This window comes from Podarcis raffonei, chromosome 11, assembly GCF_027172205.1.
Source record: "Podarcis raffonei isolate rPodRaf1 chromosome 11, rPodRaf1.pri, whole genome shotgun sequence".
NCBI classification, from domain to species: domain Eukaryota; kingdom Metazoa; phylum Chordata; class Lepidosauria; order Squamata; family Lacertidae; genus Podarcis; species Podarcis raffonei.
The window spans coordinates 3,182,224-3,205,117 of NC_070612.1; the positions used below are offsets into that span (position 1 = coordinate 3,182,224).

At 47.8% G+C, this 22,894-nt stretch overlaps 2 protein-coding genes across 4 annotated transcripts; one reads left to right on the top strand and one right to left on the bottom strand.

The window, feature by feature from the left end:
- On the top strand, positions 1–14,466 carry LOC128423610 (uncharacterized). Of its 2 annotated transcripts, XM_053408964.1 has the most exons (6): positions 1–860; positions 5,446–5,919; positions 8,430–8,564; positions 10,714–10,770; positions 11,454–11,544; positions 12,854–14,466. In XM_053408964.1, the coding sequence occupies exons 1-6, from the start codon at positions 806–808 to the stop codon at positions 13,065–13,067; spliced, it is 1,026 nt and encodes a 341-aa protein (XP_053264939.1). In that variant the 5' UTR covers positions 1–805; the 3' UTR covers positions 13,068–14,466. The 2 variants fall into 2 exon arrangements, with proteins under 2 accessions (XP_053264939.1, XP_053264940.1); XM_053408965.1 differs by lacking the exon at positions 10,714–10,770 and having other exon boundaries at positions 10–860.
- A 741-nt stretch (positions 14,467–15,207) lies between these two features.
- Positions 15,208–22,541, bottom strand: NUDT2 (nudix hydrolase 2). Of its 2 annotated transcripts, none has more exons than XM_053408966.1 (3): positions 22,395–22,541; positions 18,190–18,332; positions 15,208–16,209 (listed from the first exon to the last, which is right to left on the bottom strand). In XM_053408966.1, the coding sequence occupies exons 2-3, from the start codon at positions 18,323–18,325 to the stop codon at positions 15,896–15,898; spliced, it is 450 nt and encodes a 149-aa protein (XP_053264941.1). In that variant the 5' UTR covers positions 18,326–18,332; positions 22,395–22,541; the 3' UTR covers positions 15,208–15,895. The 2 variants fall into 2 exon arrangements, with proteins under 2 accessions (XP_053264941.1, XP_053264942.1); XM_053408967.1 differs by lacking the exon at positions 22,395–22,541 and adding an exon at positions 22,121–22,362.
- Positions 22,542–22,894: the final 353 nt, after the last annotated feature.

Sequence of the window (22,894 nt, forward strand, 5' to 3'; positions counted from 1 at the left end):
GACTCTGACCACGCCTCACGGTAACCTCCCCCCGGGACCAGCACACCACACTTCAATACGGGCAGCTTCGTAAGTTCTCGTGCAAACGCCACAGGCTTTCTAAGTGTGAAAAGAGGATCCGCAGCAAAAGGGAACATCCTAATCTGGGAGCCATGGGGCCTCCCCTTCTCCTTTGTGGCCTGAAGTGCCTGTTTTGGCTCCTCTCCAGCTCCCAGCAGCGACCTCACCAGCAACAGCTCTTCAGAGTTCTTTAGAATTCTCTGTCCCTATTCAGGAATCACAACTTGTAAAGAGCGGAGCCCAGCAGCTCTGTTGCTTCTCCCTTCCCACTCCCCACAGTTGCTGCTGCAATTACTGCGCTATAGTTTTTTATATCCTTTTAGGGCACCACTTGCCACCCGGGCGGGAAGGTGGTCTTCTTCCCCAAACCTACCATCACCCTGCCTGAAGAAGAAGAACTCTGCGCTTCTCAAAAGTTTCCCTTCTCTTCCATCAGCAGGAGCTAGCCAGCACTTTTTGCAATTTTTGCTGGGAAAGCCAGGATGTGATTTTCCTCGGACATGGGCTTTTTCACAGCACTTCCCCTGGGATCAAAACCCTGCTGCTATCTTGGGTGCTAAAGGGTGCTGGCCGGGAGAGACAGAACTTGCTTCCTTAAATTGTATCTTCGTCTTTTGTCGCATCTTGTTCCTCGCTTTGGATGAAAGGCAGGCAAATCAACTTCCACCTCGCAGTTCACTTTGCCCTTTGCAAAGGCTCTTCTCCCTATCTATAACCCCTCTCAGTTTCTTTCGCCTGGGAGACAATGAAGCTTTTCAAGCTGAGCTTGAGTTGGACTTTTTTCCTTTCTTGGCTGCAGGGTAAGTTTGCTTTCGCTGCTTCTTCTTTGCACCCCGTTTTTCTCCTTGTCCGTAAGATTATTACTTTTGCATACAAATACTTCCCCTGCATGGACAGTGTTTCAGTTCCCCTTCGCTGGCTGATCTGTGTTTGTTTTGATTGTGAAACGGATTCTCCTGGCAACGAGAGGTGGTTTTTTTTAATGTACCCTTCTCTGTGTGTGTGCAGCTAGGTGACCATTGAAGGCTATTTGAAAAGGAGCAACGAAACTGTTCCAGGAATTCTGGGACCTACAAATGTTGTTAGGCAAGTCATGAATATGCAAACCGCACATCCTAAATTTTTGAGATCCTGCGCAACAAAATCAATAGGAGGTTGCAGTTGGACCAGGGAGCGGTCACCTAAAATCTGTGTGAGTTCAGCCTCCATGAAACACTGGGTGGCCTTAGGGAAATCACGAGCTCTCAGTGTAGCCTCCCCATAGCTGTCAACTTTTCCCTTTTCTTGCGAGGAATCCTATTTGGAATAAGGGAATTTCCCCTTTAAAAAAGGGAAACGTTGACAGCTATAAGCCTACCTCAAAAGAAAGTTGTGAGGCCAAAATGGGATCTCCCACTGTGTTCAGTCTCAAGGACCTTGCAGGAAGGTGATAAAATAATAAATAAGCACTCATCTTTTGGGTTGTCTCCAACATATATTTTAGCTCTACTAATTTGGAAGGGGGAAGCTGGGATATTTAACTGTTTTAAGCATTGCACAAATGTTGGGTGCCTTCTGGGTGGCAAGGAGAGCGCTGGCTTATTCTTAGCGTCAGCTTCAATCCTGCACAGTAGTCAGCGATGCAGTCTGTTCTCCAGATGTTTTGAACTACAAGGTGCTGGAGAAAGTTGTCATCCAAAACATCTGGAGCATACCAGGTTGGCATAATATGTAGCAGAATCTGCAATGGATGGAGCCCTTTGGATGTCTCTGGAGTATCCTCCCTCTTTTTTCTGCAATTTATGTATTTATTTATTTTGTTCTGTTCAAACATCATTCAAAAATTAATTTAAGAACATACAAAACACACTCATAAACAAATATACCATATATATATATATATATATATATATATATATATATATATATATCTTCATGCCAGATGATGCAGATGTTCATTTTCTTCCAATGTGTCAATAGTATCCCAGCGTCTCTCTGTGCTATCTGATCTCAACTTTCTCATCACACACCTCACTGCTAGATCCCATTTCCTTGTGCAATATTTTTTGTGAATTGTGTCATCAAGGCAACCAGTTTTTTACTAATGCCCCTGTCGCTCCCAAATCTCATTAAACAGTTTGGCCCTACATTTGGTTACTTTCCCTCGTTTTAGCAAGCACATACTTCGGCAAGGAAATATTAGCAAAATATTAGCCAGCAATCAGTTTGAGTCTATCAGGGCTGTCTATCAGCAGCTGTAAATCCCTAAGGGCAACCTTCCCAACCCTGGCATCTTCCAGTTGTTTTGGACCACAACTCTGCTGCTGGCTGGGGCTGAGGGGAGGTGTATTCTGAACATCTGGAGGGCACAAGCTTGGGGAAGGCTGCCTTAGACATGCCCTCGCAAGATGGCCAACAGGAGAGGCTCCTGGCACTGATGTATGGAAACATTTTTAGAAGATGAAATGGGACCACTTTCTCTGCCTGGTCTTCTGTTTTCAGTGGCTGGTTGAGACATCACCTCAGTCAACCCTCAACAAAAAAAAAGCTCCTCTTTTCCTTCTAAATCCAAAAACTGGGAGGAATGCATATCAGGCGCATCAGGTTTCCTTTAAGAAAACAATCCTTTAATCTATTGTGTGCTGTTCCCCAACCTGGATTCTGTTTATAGTGCAGATCCGTTGTTTTGGCCTGCCCTGGTACCTCCACGTAAGGGATTGTTCTTGCAAAGGACAGGAAATTCTGCAGGGCTTGCTGTTTGCTCTGTAGCAAACTTCTCCCCACCCCAGCCCTGTCCCCACTGGGTGCCCCCCTGGAGGTAGTGGGCAGGGTGCCAAATAATTTCTTGTTGTTTAGTCATTTAGTCGTGTCCGACTCTTCGTGACCCCATGGACCAGAGCATGCCAGGCCCTCCTGTCTTCCACTGCCTCCTGCAGTTTGGTCAAACTCATGCTGGTAGCTTCGAGAACACTGTCCGACCATCTCATCCTCTGTCGTCCCCTTCTCCTTGTGCCCTCCATCTTTCCCAACATCAGGGTCTTTTCCAGGGAGTCTTCTCAAGAGGTGGCCAAAGTATTGGAGCCTCATCTTCAGGATCTGTCCTTCCAGTGAGCACTCAGGGCTGATTTCCTTAAGAATGGATCGGTTTGATCTTCTTGCAGTCCATGGGACTCTCAAGAGTCTCCTCCAGCACCAGAATTCAAAAGCATAAATTCTTCGGCGATCAGCCTTCTTTATGGTCCAGCTCTCACTTCCATACATCACTACTGGGAAAACCATAGCTTTAACTATACGGACCTTTGTCGGCAAGGTGATGTCTCTGCTTTCTAAGATGCTGTGCTAAATAATATACCCGTCCAACTGATGCAATATGCCTACAGGATTTCTCAAACTTGGGTCCCTAGCTGTTGTTGGACTACAACTCCCATCATCCCTAGCTAGCAGGGGAAGTTGGGAGTTGTAGTCCAACTACAGCTGGGGGGACAACGACCCAAGTTTGAGAAACACCATAGGTTTTCCCAACCTGCTGCCCTCTGGGTGCTTTGGAGTACATCTCCCATCAGCCCCAACAAACATGGCTGTGCTGATGGGAGTTGTAGTCCAATACATACAGCAGACTCGCATGGCAGGGGGTTGGACTAGATGACCCCTGGGGAACCCCTTCCGATTCTGTGATTCTGTGGCAATGGGTATAAATGCAATGCAGTTGCTTGGAACGGGCTCCCTCCGGGCTCTTGCTTCCCTGGAGGTTTTTAAGCAGAGGTTGGGTGGCCATCTGTCATGGATGCTTTAGTTGAGATTCCTGCATTGCAGGGGGTTCGGCAGGATGACCTTTGGGAGTCCCTTCCAACTCAATGATTCTATGATTTTACATGCTGTCCTGACTCATTTGGAGAAACAAGGGAACTATGCGAGATTGTTATTTGTAGACTTTAGTTCTGCATTTAATACTGTTCTTCCGCATAGATTGGTGCCCAAACTATTAGACCTGGGACTTCCACTGTGTTTGTGCGGGTGGATATCAGATTTTCTATCAAACCGTTCCCAACGGGTCAGGATGGGTTCTCACGTCTCTGCGGATCTCATCATGAATACGGGGATGTCGCAGGGGTGCATGTTGAGCCCACTTTTATATACGCTCTATACAGCTGACTGTACCCCCAAATGCCCCAGTAATAAGATCATTAAGTTTGCAGGTGATACAATGGTGGTTGGTTTAATCACGGCTGGAGATGGAGAGGAGGCCTATAGGAAGGAAGTTGAGCAGTTGGGGGAGTGGTGCAGGAAAAACAACTTACTCCTTAACTTAAAGAAAACAAAAGAGATTATTGTGGATTTTAGGAAATGTAAATTGAATATTCAGCCGCTCATTATTGAGGAGAAGTGTGTGGAACAGGTCTCGGTGTTTCGATTTCTGGGAATGGAGTTGAGAGATGACCTAACCTGGGGAGAAAACCTGATGAAGAGAGCACAGCAGAGGTTAGATTTTCTGAGAATCCTCCGGAAAAATAATCTCTCAAAGGACCTTGTTTACGGCATTTTACCATTGTACTGTGGAGAGTGTATTCACTTATGGTCTGTGTGTTTGGTTTGGGAGCTGCACGGTCAGGGGAAAAACAATGCTGTCCAGGGTTGTAAAGACTGCGGAGAGAATAACTGGGTGCACTCTTCACACCTTGGATCAAATCTATGCTTCCAGGTGCCATAAGAAAGCCGCAGAGATAGCGCAGGATAGTGCGCACCCCGGAAAGGATCTCTTTCAGCTTCTGCCTTCTGGAAGAAGGTACAGGGTTATAAAGACAAGGACTAGCTGCCTGAGAGTTTCTATCCAAATGCAATTTTAGTTTTAAACGCAGTGTAAGGTAGTCTTTGGGACACGGGTGGCACTGTGGGTTAAACCACAGAGGCTAGGGCTTACTGATCAGAAGGTCAGCAGTTCGAATCCCCGCAACGGGGTGAGCTCCTGTTGCTCGGTCCCTGCTCCTGCCAACCTAGCAGTTCGAAAGCATGTCAAAGTGCAAGTAGATAAATAGGTACCGTTCCGGCGGGAAGGTAAACAGCGTTTCCGTGCGCTGCTCTGGTTCGCCAGAAGCGGCTTAGTCATGCTGGCCACATGACCCGGAAGCTGTACGCCGGCTCCCTCGGCCAATAAAGCGAGATGAATGCCACAACCCTACAGTCGGTCACGACTGGACCTAATGGTCAGGGGTCCCTTTACCCTTTACATTAAGGTAGTCTTTATGTGAGTATATTGTATTCAATTATGGGGTATCAGTTTTTAGGGGGCTAACCAGGCTGGGATAGCAGGTTTGTGGGGTCTTGAATGTCTGATGTAGATTTTTTTTAATTTCGTTGTTCTGTATGGGACAATGACAATACAGATTATCGTATCGTATTCTTCCCCAGTGCCGGGAGGCGATGGCTTCCTCATCAGGAACGCCCGTTTGCAAAAGTGCATCCACGCCTCGTCCCACGAAGTCGGAAGGGTTGGTCTGGCCGACTGCAAGCCCCAGTCTGCGCAATATCACTGGACCTGGGATGCCGCCACCCGGGCCATCGTCCACTGGAAGACCGGGCTGTGCCTGACGGTCTCCAAAGCGCAGGAATTTGCACCCGCTCAGCTGGAGTCCTGCGGAGGAGACAGGGCGCGCCAAGCCTGGGTGTGCAGCAGGAAAGGCCACCTCACTTTGCAAGGCCTGGGGCTTCACCTCAGCACCAAGCAGGAGGGGCACAAGGCCTTCCTGGCCCAAGAGAAGGACAAGTTCAGCAGGTGGAAGACGGCGACGGAGGAGATCGTCTGCGCTGCAGACCTGGCAGCGGCCCCTGTGCTCAGCATCCCGGTGGAGGAATTTGTAGAACCCCAGGTGTGGGTCCCTGAAGGTAAGGCAAGAGGGATTCGCCAGCAGAAAACCGCTCCCATCCGTAACCAAGAACTCGCTTCTCCCTCGCCGCTGAATGTGGTTATTGCACTTAGAACTGGTGCTGAATTGCTGCAGCTGGCTAAACCCACCAATGCATGAGGTGGGAAACTGCATCGTGAGGAATTATAATAATAATAATAATTCATTCATTCATTCTTTCCCTGCCCATCTGGCTGGGTTTCCTTAGCCACTATGGGCAGCTTCCAGCGGAATATTAAAAAACAATGGTTCATCAAGTGTTAAAAGCTTCCCTAAACAGGGCTGCCTTAGGATGTCTTCTAAAAGTCCGTTAGTTGTTTATTTCCTTGACATCTGATGGGAGGGCGTCCACAGGGCGAGCGCCACTACCGATAAGGCCCTCTGCCTGGTTCTCTGTAACTTCGCTTCTCGCAGTGAGGGAACCGCCAGAAGGCACTCGGAGCTGGACCTCAGTGTCCAGACTGGACGATGGGGTAGAGATGTTCCTTCGGGTATACTTGGCTGAGGCCATTTGGGGCTTTAAAGGTCGGCACCAACACTTTGAATTGTGCTCAGAAATGTACTGGGAGCCAGTGTAGGTCTTTCAAGACTGGTGTTATATGGTCTCAGCAGTCTAGCTGCCGCATTCTGGATTAGTTGTAGTTTCCGGGTCACCTTCAAAGGTAGCCCCATGTAGAGCGCATTACAGTAGTCCAAGTGGGAGATAACCAGAGCATGCACCACTCTGGCAAGACAGACTGTGGGCAGAGAGGGTCTTAGCCTGCGTACCAGATGGAGCTGATAAACAGCTGCCCTGGACACAGAATTGACCTGCGCCTCCATGGACAGCTGTGAGTCCAGAATGACTCCCAGGCTGCGCACCTGGTCCTTCAGGGGCACAGTTGCCCCATTCAGGGCCAGGGAGTCCTCCACCCCCGCCTGCCTCCTGTCCCCCAGAAACAGTACTTCTGTCTTGTCAGGATTCAGCCTCAATCTGTTAGCCGCCATCCATCCTCCAACCGCCTCCAGACAGTCACACAGGACCTTCACCGCCTTCACTGGTTCTGATTTGAAAGAGAGGTAGAGCTGGGTATCATCCGCATATTGATGAACACCCAGCCAAAACCCCCTGATGATCTCTCCCAGCGGCTTCATGTAGAGGAACACATATGGACATCAGAAGAGCCTGCAGGATCAGGCCCATGGCCCATCTAGTCCAGCATCTCGTTCCCACAGTAGCCAAGCAGAGGCCTGTGGGAAACCTGAAGGCAGGATCCGACCAAGTCCAGGCCCTGAGGAGAGGATTGTTAATCTCTAAAGCAGGTGGCCTGAGGGCAATGATTATTACTTACTTACTTACTTAATTAGGTAATTAAATTTCCACAGTTAGAATCCTCGCAGGAGGATGAAATTACCCTCCTCTCTCGCCAATGCCAGCAAACCCACCAAATTTGCTCCAGAGGTTTGGGGACCCCCTGGAGCAGATTTGAGGGGGTCTACATGGGGGGGGGGAGAGGAAGGGGAGACACATTTGCACAACCTTGGATATCACGTGAAACCCCCACCCCTGGCTTTGCCTAGTATCTGGCCTGAAAAAGAACTCTGGAGGGGTTGGAAGCACGCTCATTGTTTTGTGATATGACAGCTGCACCTAATTAATAATAATAATAATAATAATAATAATAATAATAATAATATATTTGTACCCCGCCCATCTGGCTGGGTTTCACCAGCCACTCTGGGTAGCTTCCAACAAAGATTACAAATACACTAAAATGTCACACATTTAAAACTTCCCTGAAGAGGGCTGCCTTCAGATGTCTTCTAAATGTCAGGTAGTTGTTTATCTCTTTGACATCTGATGGAAGGGTGTTCCACAGGGCGGGCGCCACCACCGAGAAGGCCCTCTGCCTGGTTCCCTGTAACTTGGCTTCTCACAGGGAGGGAACCGCCAGAAGGCCCTTGGCGCTGAACCTCAGTGTCCAGGTAGAACGATGGGGGGTGGAGACGCTCCTTCAGGTATACTGGACCGAGGCCATTTAGGGCTTTAAAGGTCAGCACCAACACTTTGAATTGTGCTCGGAAACGTACTGGGAGCCTGTGTAGGTCTTTCAAGACCGGTGGCCGCTCCCAGTCACCAGTCTAGCTGCCGCGTTCTGGATTAGTTGTAGTTTCCGGGTCACCTTCAAAGGTAGCCCCATATAGAGCGCATTGCAGTAGTCCAAGCGGGAGATAACCAGAGCATGCACCACTCTGGCGAGACAGTCTGCGGGCAGGGAGGGTCTCATCCTGCATACCAGATGGAGCTGGTACACTGCTGCCCTGGACACAGAATTGACCTGCGCCTCCGTGGACAGCTGTGAGTCCAAAATGACTCCCAGGCTGCGCACCTGGTCCTTCAGAGGCACAGTGACCCCATTCAGAACCAGGGAGTCCTCCACACCCGCCCGCCTGCTGTCCCCCAAGAACATGGATTGCCCTCATATCCCTCTCCCCCCCCCCACCTTCCAGATAAAACTACTGCGTTGTCAGAGATCGGCACCTCCTTTATAGACACCAGACCCACATCTCCAGCCATCGTTGAGGAACCTAATATCACCAGCAAACTTCCAAAGAACGAAGATGTCATCCTGGAAGCAGATGACGGTGAGTACAACAAGCAGGGTTGGGACTTCAGCTTGAAGAACAAAGGACGGTAGGACTGCAGAGTTGGGAGGGAACCTGACGATCATCTAGTCCAACCCCCTGCAATGCAGGAATATGCAGCTGTCGAACCTGCAACCTTGGCATCAGCACCATGCTCTAGTCAGCTGAGCTACGCATGCGGGATAAAGCAAATGGTCCCAAGCAAGCCAGAGCTTCCCGTTTCCAGCAGAGCTCAGGGGACTCTCCTCCAGGGCTTGCAGGAAACAGCTCTCCTCAGCAACTGGTATTCGGAGGTAGACTGTCTCTGAACCTGGAGGTTCTATTTAGCGACCACAGTTAATAGTCAGGGATAGACGCGTGCTCTTCTATGGGTTTGTGTAATCCTTTCAAAGCCATGCAAGCCAGTGGCCAGCACTGAATTAGATGTTTCTGAATTAAGCTTTAATTCTGGGCGCCTTCCAACAGAATACAGCAGAACACCACACATTAAAAGCTTCCTGAAACAGGGCTGCCTTCAGATGTCTATCGAATATTCATCTCCTTGACATCTGACAGGAGGGCATTCCACAGGGAGGGCGCCACCACTGAGAAGGCCCTGTGCCTGGTTCTCTGTAACTTCACTGCTTGCAGTGAGGGAACTGCCAGAAGGCCCTCAGAGCTGGACCTCAGTCTCCGGACTAAATGATGGGAGTAGAGATGCTCCTTCAGGTACACAGCACAAAATCTGGCAGAAAAAGAGATACTAAGCTGTCCTCCTTGCTTGGATTTAACTTGTGCAATTTCAACCAGCCTGCCTTCACACACGTATGGTTGGAATTGTGCAAGCTGCATGCATGTAAGGTGCTTGTGAAAAACCTGGCTCACCAGGAGGTAGGGTTCTGTAGGCTACCGTAGACTATCATGTTTTTTAACAGGGGCGTCCTCCAACACGTAGGGACGCGGGGGGCGCTGTGGGTTAAACCACAGAGCCTAGGGCTTGCCGATCAGAAGGTCGGTGGTTCGAATCCCCGCGATGGGGTGAGCTCCCGTTGCTTGGTCCCTGCTCCTGCCAACCTAGCAGTTCGAAAGCACGTCAAAGTGCAAGTAGATAAATAGGTACCGCTCCAGAGGGAAGGAAAACGGCGTTTCCGTGTGCTGCTCTGGTTCGCCAGAAGCGGCTCAGTCCTGCTGGCCACATGACCCGGAAGCTGTACGCCGGCTCCCTCGGCCAATAAAGTGAGATGAGCGCCACAACCCCAGAGTCGGTCACGACTGGACCTAACGGTCAGGGGTCCCTTTACCTTTACCTCCAACACGTAAATAGTGCATTCGTGGTGGATTTACAGGTATACTGGACCTTCCACACATAATTTCGCTCTCTCCATTACTCTGCAATGCTTCTTCCGAGTTACTGCATTATTGCCATTTGCAGGCAGTAGGGATGGAAGAACTTCCCTTTGCATTTCTCTCCATTTCTTATCTTTCCAATTTTAATTTCAGTTCTCCCCATTTCTGGAGCAAACTGCGATTTTAAAAACCCTCGTGAAAATTCACCAGCGTTTTAGTGCAAAGGTCTCCAAGTAAACACATTTTTGTACGCAGTTTTGAGTGACATACATATTTCTGCAAGCGATTTCCCCTAACATAATGTATTTTTGTAGGTTATTTTCACTGCAGGGCCGATTAAAGTTGAACCTCCTTCAGGTAGACTATTATAGCAGCAGGAGTCCTGGTTCCCCTAGTGTGATTTCTTGCCCTCCTCCTCACAGTACCTGCCTGGGCTCCCCGGGCTTGTTCTTGCTGAAATAGCCAATCTACACCAGGTGAATTGCATGCGGCATCTCACAGGAGAGAACACTCCTCGATACAAAACAACAAAACAAAAATCCCTGCACACGGAAGACTAGCATGCCAGGGACACTTTTCCTTGACACACTGTTTTTCTATGTGCATGGATATTCTTATTTTTTTATGGAGGAGGGCATGCCTTTGGCAGCACCCTGAAGAAGCCAGGTACGTAGCCCACCCAGAGGTTGACCTTTGCAGTGACAACAAATCCTGAGTGTAGCTGGCCTGGAAACAGAAGTGCAGAGGCGAGCGAAGAATGCAAGATTTTCTCTTCTTGCTCCGAATCCTTTAGTTTCATTCTCCCTCTTTCTCTCCTTGCCAGAAAGGCACATGCCTCATAAGAAACATCAGAGGAAGGGTGCAGCTTCCCGATCTACAGGTATGATGGATAGCGAGTGGAAAATGGAATATTCACCATAATTATTATTCTTTTGAAACAAATAAAAATAAAAGCCCGTATTAAATTCACAAACACAAAATGTGGTATTAGCCACTGGCCTGGATGGCGCTAGGATTAACTGAACTCAACAGGGAGCTTAGTGGAGCCTCCCTGGACAGAGGCATTGTACCCTGAAATACCAAGGGAGTTCAGTGGCAAGAGCCACATGCCCTTGTAGCTGACTTTCCGGGGTCTGTATGTCAGTGGTGGGTGGGGTCTCAATTACGCACACATTCAGATACACCCATTCTCCTCCGTAATGCACATCCATTCATTGACTCTCTGCTCCCGCCTCCCCATATCCCAGCAATCCAGCTTGCAGGGGAAACAGTCTGGGAGCCCTGCTACCCAACCCCTGCTGCAATTTCACAGAATCATAGAATTGTTGGAAGGGATCCCGGCGGTCATCTAGTCCAACCCCCTGCAATGCAGGAATCGCAGCTAAAGATGGCTAATCCAACCTCTTTTTAAGAACCTCCGACGAAGGAGAGGCAGGCCATTTCCCCAAAGATTCCCCACCCGCCCATGTTTTTGAGGAAACCACCTTAAGATGGTAATACAGGAGACGTAGGAAGAGCACAGGAATGATGTAATTAAACATACAGGGTGCAATGCACTTTCAGGGACCAACTGGAAGACGGTCATACTTGTCCTGAGCCCGCTGGCCTTTATCCTGGGAGTGACAATCCTCATTCTCAATATCCGGTACAACAGGTAAGAGGACCATTTATCCCACAGTGTTGCTGTCTCACCAGCAAAGTCTCTGGTTGCTCTGCTTTCTCTCCTCTGCATCACAAAGGCCCTGGCTTCAGATTCTGCCTCCTCTGCTGTAAGTTCCCTCCCTTCCTCCGGGGTCTCAGGCTACAATATGGGAGCAAATAACGCTGACCCCCACCCCCCCATGGCTGTTGCATAGATTGCAAGAAGATATTATCTGTTGAGTGCTTGAGCTCTCCAAAGCGCCATAAGAATACCAAGCTCTACCTTACTCTAGGTGCGCCCGCTTGACCACTTTGATCTGCAGAACTGGCACTATTACACGTGCCACATATTACCTGTTCCGCATTTGTAGGAACTCGATTGCTTAGTGTTGGACTTTGGAACTCCTTGCCTCTTGATATCAGGCAGGCGCCTTCACTGCACTCTTTCCAGCACCTACTAAAAACATGGTTTAGACAAAACTACCCAGAAAGTTGATGCGAGTTTTAATGCTTTTAGTCTACAGGTAACTCACATCTTTCACCTGTTTTACTTGCATGATCACAGTTTTGCACAGGTGGGGGGAATAAATAAATAAATGGAGAGTGGAGGAAACCCACTCTCGTTATTTGTTTCACCCCAGAGCCCTCACGCTGCCTCCCCAAAGTCTCGCACGGGGGCCAGTTCCAAGGGTTCCTTACTCTACACGTTTTTGCATATATATTTGGACCCCCGAAACTGAACCCTTGTGTAAGATGCGAGTTAACACTATTGTTCTTTTAAGAATTTCACAATCTTAAATTGTTATTAATTCTTCTTGATAATTTTCTTTCTTTTTTTGCAAACTGCTGTGAGGGCTTTTCTTTTAAAAACAGCCGAGCGGTGGTATGCATTTTATAAAATAGAATAAAATTTAAATTATGCAGTGACCAAAACCACTAGGTTGCAAAGAGTGGAGAGTTTGGTGGTAACTGCAGTGGAGACACTTCTCTACTGGCATTTCTTAAGAGTTTTAAGAGGAGCTCTCATTTTTTAGTAATTTTTTGCTTTGAAAATAACCAAGCCTGCTGCCCTGATAATCAGGATTGGGGAAACCTAGTCAGATGGTCAGGGTACAAATAATTAAATTATTGTTATATTTCAAATGGATCAAAGCTGATTAATCAGTTTTAAGTTCATGGCTGCCTTAAATTGGCCCCACAGAATATTCAAGACGCCACTTGCCATGTTCACTTGCCTAATAGGCCTCACAGGTACTGTGCAAATACCATTCTGGGTCTCTCAGTAATTTCAAAGCATAACCTGCTGCTGCTTCCTGATTTAGGAAGAAGCGGAAGCAGAAGCTGTCTCCTCTGAAGACCTGCCGCGTGGTTCACGAGGAGCGGCCACCCTTACCTAGGGCACCTAGCCCCAGCCCCAAGGGGCAGATCATCCCAGCGTCCCCCACTCCTTCGCTGAAGCATGGCGAAATCTTGATCGAATGGAAAGATGGGACCATCACACCGCTCTTCGACAACATGAACTATCAAATATGCTGAACGTGATGGGCGCTGACTCTGTTGCTCTCAAAGCAAGCGTTTCTGGCAGGGCTTGTTTGACCGAGATCCATGCAGCCTCTTTCATTAGACTAACAGTCCCGATAAGAAAGCAGGTCACCTTGAGATAATTTCCTTAACAATCACATCTGCACTGCACAGCTAGGCACAGAGCTTCGCTTTGTCTCAAAATGTACAACTGGGTTGCCTGCATTAAGAAACGGCCGAGGGGCTAGGCTAGGTTGCTGCTCTGAGATGGTACGGTCCTCGCACAGGGGATGTATTTGCATGAAATCTAAATCTGGATCAGGCAGGTTAGTTGTCAAGCATATCTGCCACCCCCATGCGGGTGGCAGGTAGGTCAAGATGGCATCTTCCCATCTCACGCTACTGTGGTACATTCCTCCCACTAGAACCAGTCAACCTCAGAAATGCAAGTATGAAATCGGCCTCTGAAAGGACCACCCCGATGGTGATTGTTTGCGTCACACTTCAGGTCCTTGTGCTTCTTACTGTCTGACTGCAAAGGGCTTTTTCCAGTCCACACTGGGTGTGGCGAGCCTGAGACAAGACCGGAGAAAAGGGTTGGGATACCTGTGCCCATGTTGGACCTAAAAGAGGAGGACAGCAGCAACAAAGAAGAACCAGCTTTTTGTGCAAGGTCACCTTGGGGCAATCTTTGCTCACCCCGGGCGAGCAGCTTGTTTGCAAGCAGCGAAGGAGCATTAGAATGCAGCTGTATATAGAACTTTGCATTCAGCTAACACGGCCCTTTCTGGGAGGCTAACAAATACGGTCTCCTTGGCTAAGGCTTAGCTTCTAATAAGGATGTACCAGACATTACAGAATGATGCAGGGTTGTTAGTTCCTTGTCTGGAAGGTTTTCACTCTCCAGGTCTTCTCTAACCCAGTGCCTTCCTGATGCTTAGAGCCACACCTCCCATTATCACTCACTATTGGCCACGGCTGCTGGGAGATAGTGCCCCAAACCTATGGGAGGGCACCAAGTTGGAGAAGGCTGCTCAGGAAAAAAGAGGTTTGAGGGAAAGCTGAGTGATGAGCAGCCCCTTGGGCAAGAGGAAGCACAAGGGAGAGTGAGCTGTTCTTAAGGACTCTGTAGCTTGCTTTACTCATGTCTGGTTTTCAAAGGCAAGCTGTGGCTCCCGGAAGCAGTGTGCAGTATTAAAACCATAGTGATACAATTATATCGTTTAAAAAAAAAAGCAATTGAATTCTACTGTGCATGACACGCATTCCAATCACTCTCGGCAGATATTAACTGGAGCATGCTGCTGCTCCCAGCTTGATTGTTCCGGATGTCACTAACTCCAGCCTGGCACCCTCCGCCTTCATTCAAGCGGCTTGTTTTAAACCAGGCTCAAAATAAAGGACTAAACCTGAATGGGGATTCTTTATTTATTTTTAAACAAAAAGCACACATCCACACACAGAGAATTGATCATGAGTTTTGTGCGATCACTGTACAAGGGCTTTCCTGTTCCTGACATGGATTTCCCTCAACTCGCTGTAAACTAAGCGGAGTCCAGTAGCCTACAGGCAAGACCTGACTTGACCTGTGGGATGAATGGATGGACTTCTGCCCAAATTGCAGTACTGCAGTAGCACTGGGGACAGCATTGGTGCAGAGAAGACATCTGTGCCACACACAGGAACGTTAGCAAGCTCTTGAGCTTCTGTGCTTTGTCAGAAAGGGGTGTGTGTGTAGCAGCGCGATCATGTTGACACGTATTTTATTATTTTTATATCCCGCCTTCTTCCCTCCAAGGAGCTCAAGGTGGCGTACGTGGTTCTCTCCTTTCCCATTTTATCCTCACCACATCCCTGTGGGGTAGGTTAGGCTGAGACGCAGCGAGTGGCCCAATGTCACACCCAGCAAGCTTTATGCCTGAGTGAGGATTTGAACCCTGGCCCTAGCCTGAAACTCCAGCCACGATACCAGTCCTGGCTCAAAGGCAACGATGAAAACCCACAAAGGCGTTAAACAAGGATTTTGGGGTCAGGAAAATGGCTAGGTTTGCCTACGTGAAAACTCTCTATCTCACATATGGGCAAACTGCTTGTGGCCCTTGCAGGACTTCAGTCTGCGAGGGTGGGTTTCTCATATGTGACTAATTTGTCCCTGCTGCCGCTGCTACAAGTTTATACAAATGCATAAGACACTGCCTTGCTGGATCAGACCAGAGGTCCATCTAGACCAGCATTCTGTTTCCAACAACGACACACAAATGCCTCTAGGAAGCTCACAAGCAGTCACAATGTCGACAAGTGTGTCTCTCTCTACTATTTGCTGCCTGCCTCTGAACCTGCCACTTAGTTAGCATGGCTAGCAGTTCTTGATAAAACTCTCCTCCATGAACATCACTGAGCGCCACAAACTGTAGGTTGCATCCAGACCCTGTTTCGCCAATTGTCAAAGCCCAGTATAAAGGCTCAGCATATAACTTATAGAGGCTGTTTTGAATTCTGCTCGCGCTAAACATCCCTCTCTAAGAATTCGGGGGGATGGAAACATCCATGCTTTAAGTAGCTTGACATAATTAAAGTGCATCTTTAAGATTTTTGCATTTCCCCCCTAGTATTCTCTGCTTTTATTTTTATGAATCATCAGTTAAACTTTCAGCTTTTTAGCTGAAAACAAAACCCCATTCCTGCATCCCCTGGAGCAGTGTTCCCCAACCTTGGGCCTCCAGCTGTTTTTGGACTACAATTCCCATCATCTTTGACCACTGGTCTTGCTAGCAAGGGATGATGGGAGCTGTAGTCCAAAAACAGCTGGAGGCCCAAGGTTGGGTAACACTGCCCTGGAGCATTCAGCCCTTGGAGCAGAGAAAGTTGTGTGCTTCCCTAAAGGCGCCTTGCATGTCCTTGAACTCTGCAAGCCTGCAAGCCTCATTGAGGGTCAGCCAGCAAAAGGCCTGGTGCTCCGATGAGAGCTTGACCTCTGTGTTGTTGTCCTTCATTTCAGCCAGCCAGTAGATGACGGTTTTGGCTTTGCCGTTGACACTGTAGTTCAGCTCCTTTTTAAACCCGTCAATGATGGTGAACTGAGTGGAGTCCAGTCCAGCCTCTTCCTGCGTCTCCCGGAGGGCGGTCTGCAAGTCATCTTCCCCAGGATCAACATGGCCTGACATGACGAAAGGAAAGAATTTTCAGGAAAGCAAAAACAAGGGGCTATGTTTTTTATCTCCTCCTGACACTTGGTTCTAGAATACTTTTTATGTTGTCACAGAAAAAGGAAGTGTTTTGTGGTTGGCTCCAAACATCACCATGCTTTACTGCAGAGCTGCCTGCATTTAATGTGTCTCCAAAATATTTACAGACCACCTTATCCTCAGGGCTTTGGACAGGTAGCAAGCAAAGTCAGAACCATTCTAAATCAACACTTTCCAGATTTAAATCTGAGCACCAAAGGCCAGTCTAAACAGAGGAAGCTGCCTTGCGCCAAACCAGACTATCTGCAAATCCAGCTCAATTCTTTTCTACCCTGATAGTCAGAAATGGCTCTCCAGGCTCCTTCTCAGCACTTGCCACCTGATGCTTTTTTGAAATGGGAGATTCTGGGATTGAGGCTAGGATGAACAGGAGCTTTCTGCAGGCCCACTATTTCCTTTTGACACACTTGCTGTCTGCAACTGACGCAGCAAAGGCCTAATGGGTCACAAGTAAAGAGACAATACTTAAGGTGTGTCAGATCTAAGCCATTTATTCACTGAAACATTAACTAGCAGCACATAAGCTGTGGCCTTTTAGAAGTGGGCAAGATGTTTTTAATATATTTCTTTTTCCTCTTGGTTTTAATGTATTTACGTGGGATGTTTTGTCTGTTTGTTTGGTTGTAAGTCACTTTGGGTTGCCGTGAGCAAGATAAAGCAACTAACAGATAGATAGATAGATCGATGGATTAGATAGATAGTAAGGCAGTGATGGTCAACCTGCAACCATCTTGGACTCCAACTCTTAAAAGCCCCAGCCAGGATGACTAAGAGTCAGGAAAGATGAGAGTTGTAGTTTGGCAACATCTGAAGGGCTACATATTAGTCACCCCTGAGTTTAATTTTTGCAATGGTCACTAGTGCAAAAACAGGAGTAACACTGCGATAAAATTAAGGAAAATGCTACACTTGTTATTTTGAGGGAAGTGAGTAGGGCTGGGCAATATATCGATATATCCAAAACCGGTTTGAAGTCCGTATCATGATATTAACTTTTTACCTAGCGATATATAATGAATGTGTGGAATTGCTATGCAAAAATCACAATACTGTATGGGGGGAAACTGTAAAGTCAGCCAGTGCCTCTGCACAGCTCTATGCATATTTCAAACACTGTTATATATCAGGGTGTCGTGATGTTTAGCTTGTGATATATCGTGATGTTGAAAACTAAGTATTGCCTGGCCCCTAAAGTGAGTTGAACATGGGGAAAAGCACATCTGGGGAAGGAGGCTATCCTTGCCAACTACACCATTATTTCTAACACAAAGATCCCATTTTCAGTCAGGTATAAATATAGCCTGTTTTCAAGCTAGCTCTAGCATTCCCTGAGAAAAGTCAGCCTTTGCTTTCACACAGATATATTACGGACAGAAATATAAACACAGCAATCCACATGGGGTCTAAGAAAAACAAAGGCAACATAAATAATGCCTCGGCCAGAGCTCCTGCCCTGAAATATCATAAACAGCCAGCCAAGGAGTCTTATCTGTAACACAGCGACTCCAAGAGCAGTTTCCAGGAAGCAACAGTCCAAAGAAGACTCAAGAGTCAAGGGGAAAGGACTTCTGAAGTCACAGCAGAACAGCATGTATCACACTATGTCAACATTATTATTATTCACTTGCAAAATACAAGAAAAACATGTACTTGTCTTAAAATACAGATGATTTAATTCAGGCATAGGCAAACTCGGCCCTCCAGATGTTTTGGGACTACAATTCCCATCATCTCTGACCACTGGTCCTGTTAGCTGGGGATCATGGGAGTTGTAATCCCAAAACATCTGGACGGCCGAGTTTGCCAGTGCCTGATTTAATTCCTTGGTCAGTTGACAGCCCTGTTGAGAATCTCTCTGAAGTTGCTAGATGCAATAAAAACTTATGACCCACCTTTCGGAGGGGTCCAGTGATGAGACCCATAGGATGTCTGCAGGAGAAGGTACTCAATGTTGTTCCCAGCAGCAGAAGCAGGCAATGTCTCACGCAGTTTCCTGAAGATAATCAAGCCACATGCTCTCAATGACATGATTGTCCTGTCCAGAACAAGTACAAATGAGAGGTATTAGTAAGTACAAACTCGTGGTGGGCCAAAGTAAGGTTGGGTGGGACTAGAGAGGCTACACCTGTGGGTCACTGCAAAACTCCGTATCTGACCATTAGCCATGTGAGTTGTAGTCCAAAACGTCTGGAGAGCACAAGGTTGGGGAAGTCTGCTTTTGAGTGTTTAGCTTATCGTTCTTAAGAATCTTCCTAATTTCACAGGGTTCCTGATTTTGGGGCAGGGGCTTCTAAGTTCTTCTAACAATCCTCCTAAAGAACTTCCTACTCAAATGCAGAAATGCCCTGATTGGAGCAGGAGGATCTGGCATATTCAGGGACACTGGGGTTGGCAGTTGTGCCCCACAAATCCAACATAATTTATTCCACTGGGGTGGAAACACTTCCAGTGCTTTATTTTTCCATGGAAGGTTTTTATTTATTAAATTTGCATACCATCCAAAGAGCAGAGGCAGTTCACAACATAAAATTACAAAATGAGAACACAAAATACATTATAAAAGAAAAACAAACCAGTAACACTCCTCTCGCAAACATATTTAAAAGGCCATAGAATGTTAATCAGCCAAAGGGCTGGTTATAGAGAAATGTTTTTGCTAGGAGCATAAATATATATAATGAAGGTGCCAGGTAAGCATCGCTGGGGAGAGCATTCCACAAATGGGGAGCCACTGCAGAAAAGCCCCCGTCTAGTGTTGCCATCCTCCACCTCTCTTGGAGAAGGCACAGACAGAAGTGCCTCAGATGATGATCACAGGGTCTGGGTCAGTTCATATGGGGAGAGGCGGTCCTCGAGACAATCCTGAACTGTTTTAAGGCTGTGTCAAAACCAGCTAATTGGTAGCTAGTGCAGCCGAGCCAGGATCATTGCAAAAAAAAACCCATCTTGTCCCAGTGAACAGTCTGGTTGCCAAAATCTGCACAAGTTGAAATTTTCAAACCATCTTCAGAGGCAGCCCCACTTATAATGCGCTGCAGTAATCTAAACTAGAGATTAGGTAAAGGTCAAGGGACCTCTGACCATTAGGTCCAGACGTGGCCGACTCTGGGGTTGCGGCGCTCATCTCACTTTACTGGCCGAGGGAGCCAGCGTACAACTTCCAGGTCATGTGGCTAGAATGACTAAGCCACTTCTGGCGAACCAGAGCAGCACACAGAAACGCTGTTTACCTTCCCGTTGGAGCAATACCTATTTATCTACTTGCACTTTGACGTGCTTTCCAATTGCTAGGTTGGCAGTAGCAGGGACCGAGCAACGGGAGCTCACCCCGTCGCGGGGATTCGAACCACTGACCTTCTGATCAGCAAGTCCTAGGCTCAGTGGTTTAACCCACAGCGCCACAAGCGTCCCTTGCAAACTAGAGATTACCAGAGCAAAAATAACAGGCTGTCCCTGTCCATGTAGGGGCACAGCTGGGCTACTAGCCAAAGCTAATGGAAGGCACTCCTTGCCACTGAGGCCACTTGAGCTTCAAGCGACAGCAATGGATCCAGAAGCATCCCCAAGCTACATACCCACTACTTCAAGAGCAGGCCATTTCTCATCAATCCAATCTAGGGAACCACCCAGTTACAGTGCCTCAGTCTTATTTTGATTGGGCTTCATTAGTAACAACGAACAGATACCAACTGCAAATAAGATGTTAGACAAGATTGGCAGTCTTAAAGTTGCAATTAATGTTTTTTAGGTTATTATCCTTAACAAGCATGTGAGTTAGCATATCATGCACCATTCTCTGGGCACCAGGCTGGCGCAGTACTAATGGAAAGATAAAGTCTTTATTTTTATGTATTTTAAGTAGGTCCCTCTCCTTCATTTTGCTGCTTTAAATTGCCTTGGTCGCAATCAAAAGATGCTGCTTCCACCTCAAGTTGCATTAAAACTATGATGGCAAATCATGATTACTGAACAATTTTAGATCAGACGGGTAGACGAGTGAGTCTGCTGCAGCCAGAACATCAGTCTTGCGACACTTTGAAGACATTAATAACTTTTAACATGGCATAAACAGATCACTTAATCCGATCCAGGAAGTGTTACCGTATTTTTCGCTCTATAGGACGCACTTTTTCCCCTTCAAAAATGAAGGGGAAATGTGTGTGCGTCCTATGGAGCGAAGACGCCATAGCCCTGCGACCCTCTCCCGGCTGGAGAGGTAAAGCGGGGCTATGGCAGGAGCCTCCATAGGCGCGCATCACCTCTCCAGCCGGGAGAGCGCGCGTGGGGCTAAAGAAGCCCCCCGCAACCCTCTCCCGGCTGGAGAGGTGACGCGCGCCTATGGCAGGAGCCTCCATAGGCGCGCGTTACCTCTTCACCTGGAAGAGGGTCGCGGGGGGCTGCTTTAGCCCCCCGCGACCCTCTCCTGGCTGGAGAGGTGACGCGCGCCTATGGCAGGAGCCTCCATAGGCGCGTGTCACCTCTCCAGCCGGGAGAGCGCGCGCGGGGCTAAAGAAGCCCCCCGCGACCCTCTCCCAGGTGACGCGCGCCTATGGCAGGAGCCTCCATAGGCACGCATCACCTCTCCAGCCGGGAGAGCGCGCGCGGGGCTAAAGAAGCCATAGCCCGGGACCCTCTCCCAGCTGGAGAAGTGACGCGTGACTATGGCAGCAGCCTCTCTGCTGCGCCTTTCCGCTGCTCCCTGACCTGCTCTTTGGGGCTGGTGGTGGGCTTCCCCCCCCGCCAGCCCCAAAGAGCAGGTCGAAAGGAACCTGAAGCCTGGAGAGCGAGAGGGGTCGGTGCGCACCGACCCCTCTCGCTCTCCAGGCTTCCAAGGTAGCCGCCTGAACGCACCTTGTTTTAGAGCGGGAAAACAAGAGGGGGGAAATTCTCCCACTCTCTGCGCAGCGCCTCCTGCCGCTTCACTGAAGGGGCGCTGGGCAGAGAGCGGAAGAATTTTTTTCCCTTGTTCTCCCCCCTCTAAAACAAGGTGCGTCCTATTGTCCGGTGCGTCCTATGGTGCGAAAAATACGGTATACTGAGTTGAAAGCATGCATACCTACATTGTTGGAAGGGTTGTGTATGTGCAATTACAAAGTGGGGTCAAAAGGAAATGAAAACCAGAGAAGTACAGGGGATTATAATTGCACTATTAACCTTGGACATTCACTGTTAATTTGTTTACTGACTTTTCAGTGGTCTGCATTTTCATTTACCTCTGATATCACTGATTACTATTCCCAAGACCAGGGCCTTGTGGTCCCTTCCAACCCTATAATTCTACGATCAACAATATTACCATAATTAAGATATCAATTAACAACATTGCTGTCATGATTAACAATAGCATTGCTATTATTTGAGTATATAACTAAATTGTGTGGTGCAAAAAAAGCAGTCATTAAGACATGAAGGAAATACTAGTTAAGTAAACAAATTATGTAGAGCACCAGAATTATTATTCTGATAATCATAAATAAATAAGAATAAAAATGTACAAACCCACCCCCAAAACCATTCCATTGTAACTATCCAGCCTCCCAAAATTGCAACACCTCTTGCGATGGTTTGACCCCTTTTTGTTTTAACAGTACAAATTCTACAAACAAATTCTGTATCTCCTCAAAATCATTTCCCCTGCATATTCCCTATCTTAATGACACATGTTAATTTATCATTAATAGCTATATCCCCCACCTCTTTATACCATTCTTCCATTTTATATTCTGCTTGCGCCTTCCTCTTCTTAGCTAGAAATAAATTTGTGAGCAAGTCCTTCATAGGCTGCGAACCTTCCACCCCATCGTAAATTGATAATAATGTTACCTCTGGACTTTCGGTCAACTTTAACCCAGCGATTTCTATTATCTCCTTACAGGATTATTATTAAGATATTGAGCAAATAAACTTTTAGGTGAATCACTGCAAATTAATGAAACACGAGAATGCAGTGCTGCTGTTATTGAGATAGGAAGCACGAGATCTTGATGAGTTATTGCTATTAATTCACCAGATTGTGAGGAGAATTATTAGGACTGTTTATTCTTAAAAAATCAGGTTATTATTATTTCTTAAGGTATTGAAGGAATGTTCTGATTACGTGAAGCAGGAAAAGGAGCAGCTCAGGGGAGCGGGGACAGGCGCGCGGCCTCTTCCAGGCCGGCCTAGCGAGCGCTGACTGGAGCTTCTCCAACTTCCCCAACCGCGACCGCTTCTCTCACCTCGAGGCAGCCCGAATGGGAAGAAAATTTCCCTCACCAGAGCGCGCGCTCAAAGGGGCTTCCCCATTGGGCGACAGGCCTGCCAATCTTTCAGTCACCGCCGGCCTCAGCCCAATCACAACCCGCGGGTAGCGGCAGAGGGGAAGTCACGTGGCTGACCCTTGGCAACAGCGCCCGCCGCCGTGACTACGGAATCCAATCAGAAACCGGGAGGCGGGCAATACGTCAAAGTCGAAGCACTATTGGACTTTTTTATCGCAATTGACGTGCGCCGGACGAATAGCAAAGAAGCATCCGCTTCCGTCTCATGCTGCGTGAACAGCCAATAGATGCTGACGCGCGGGAAGAGTGCCGCCTCTAGGATACCCGCTTCCCGCCT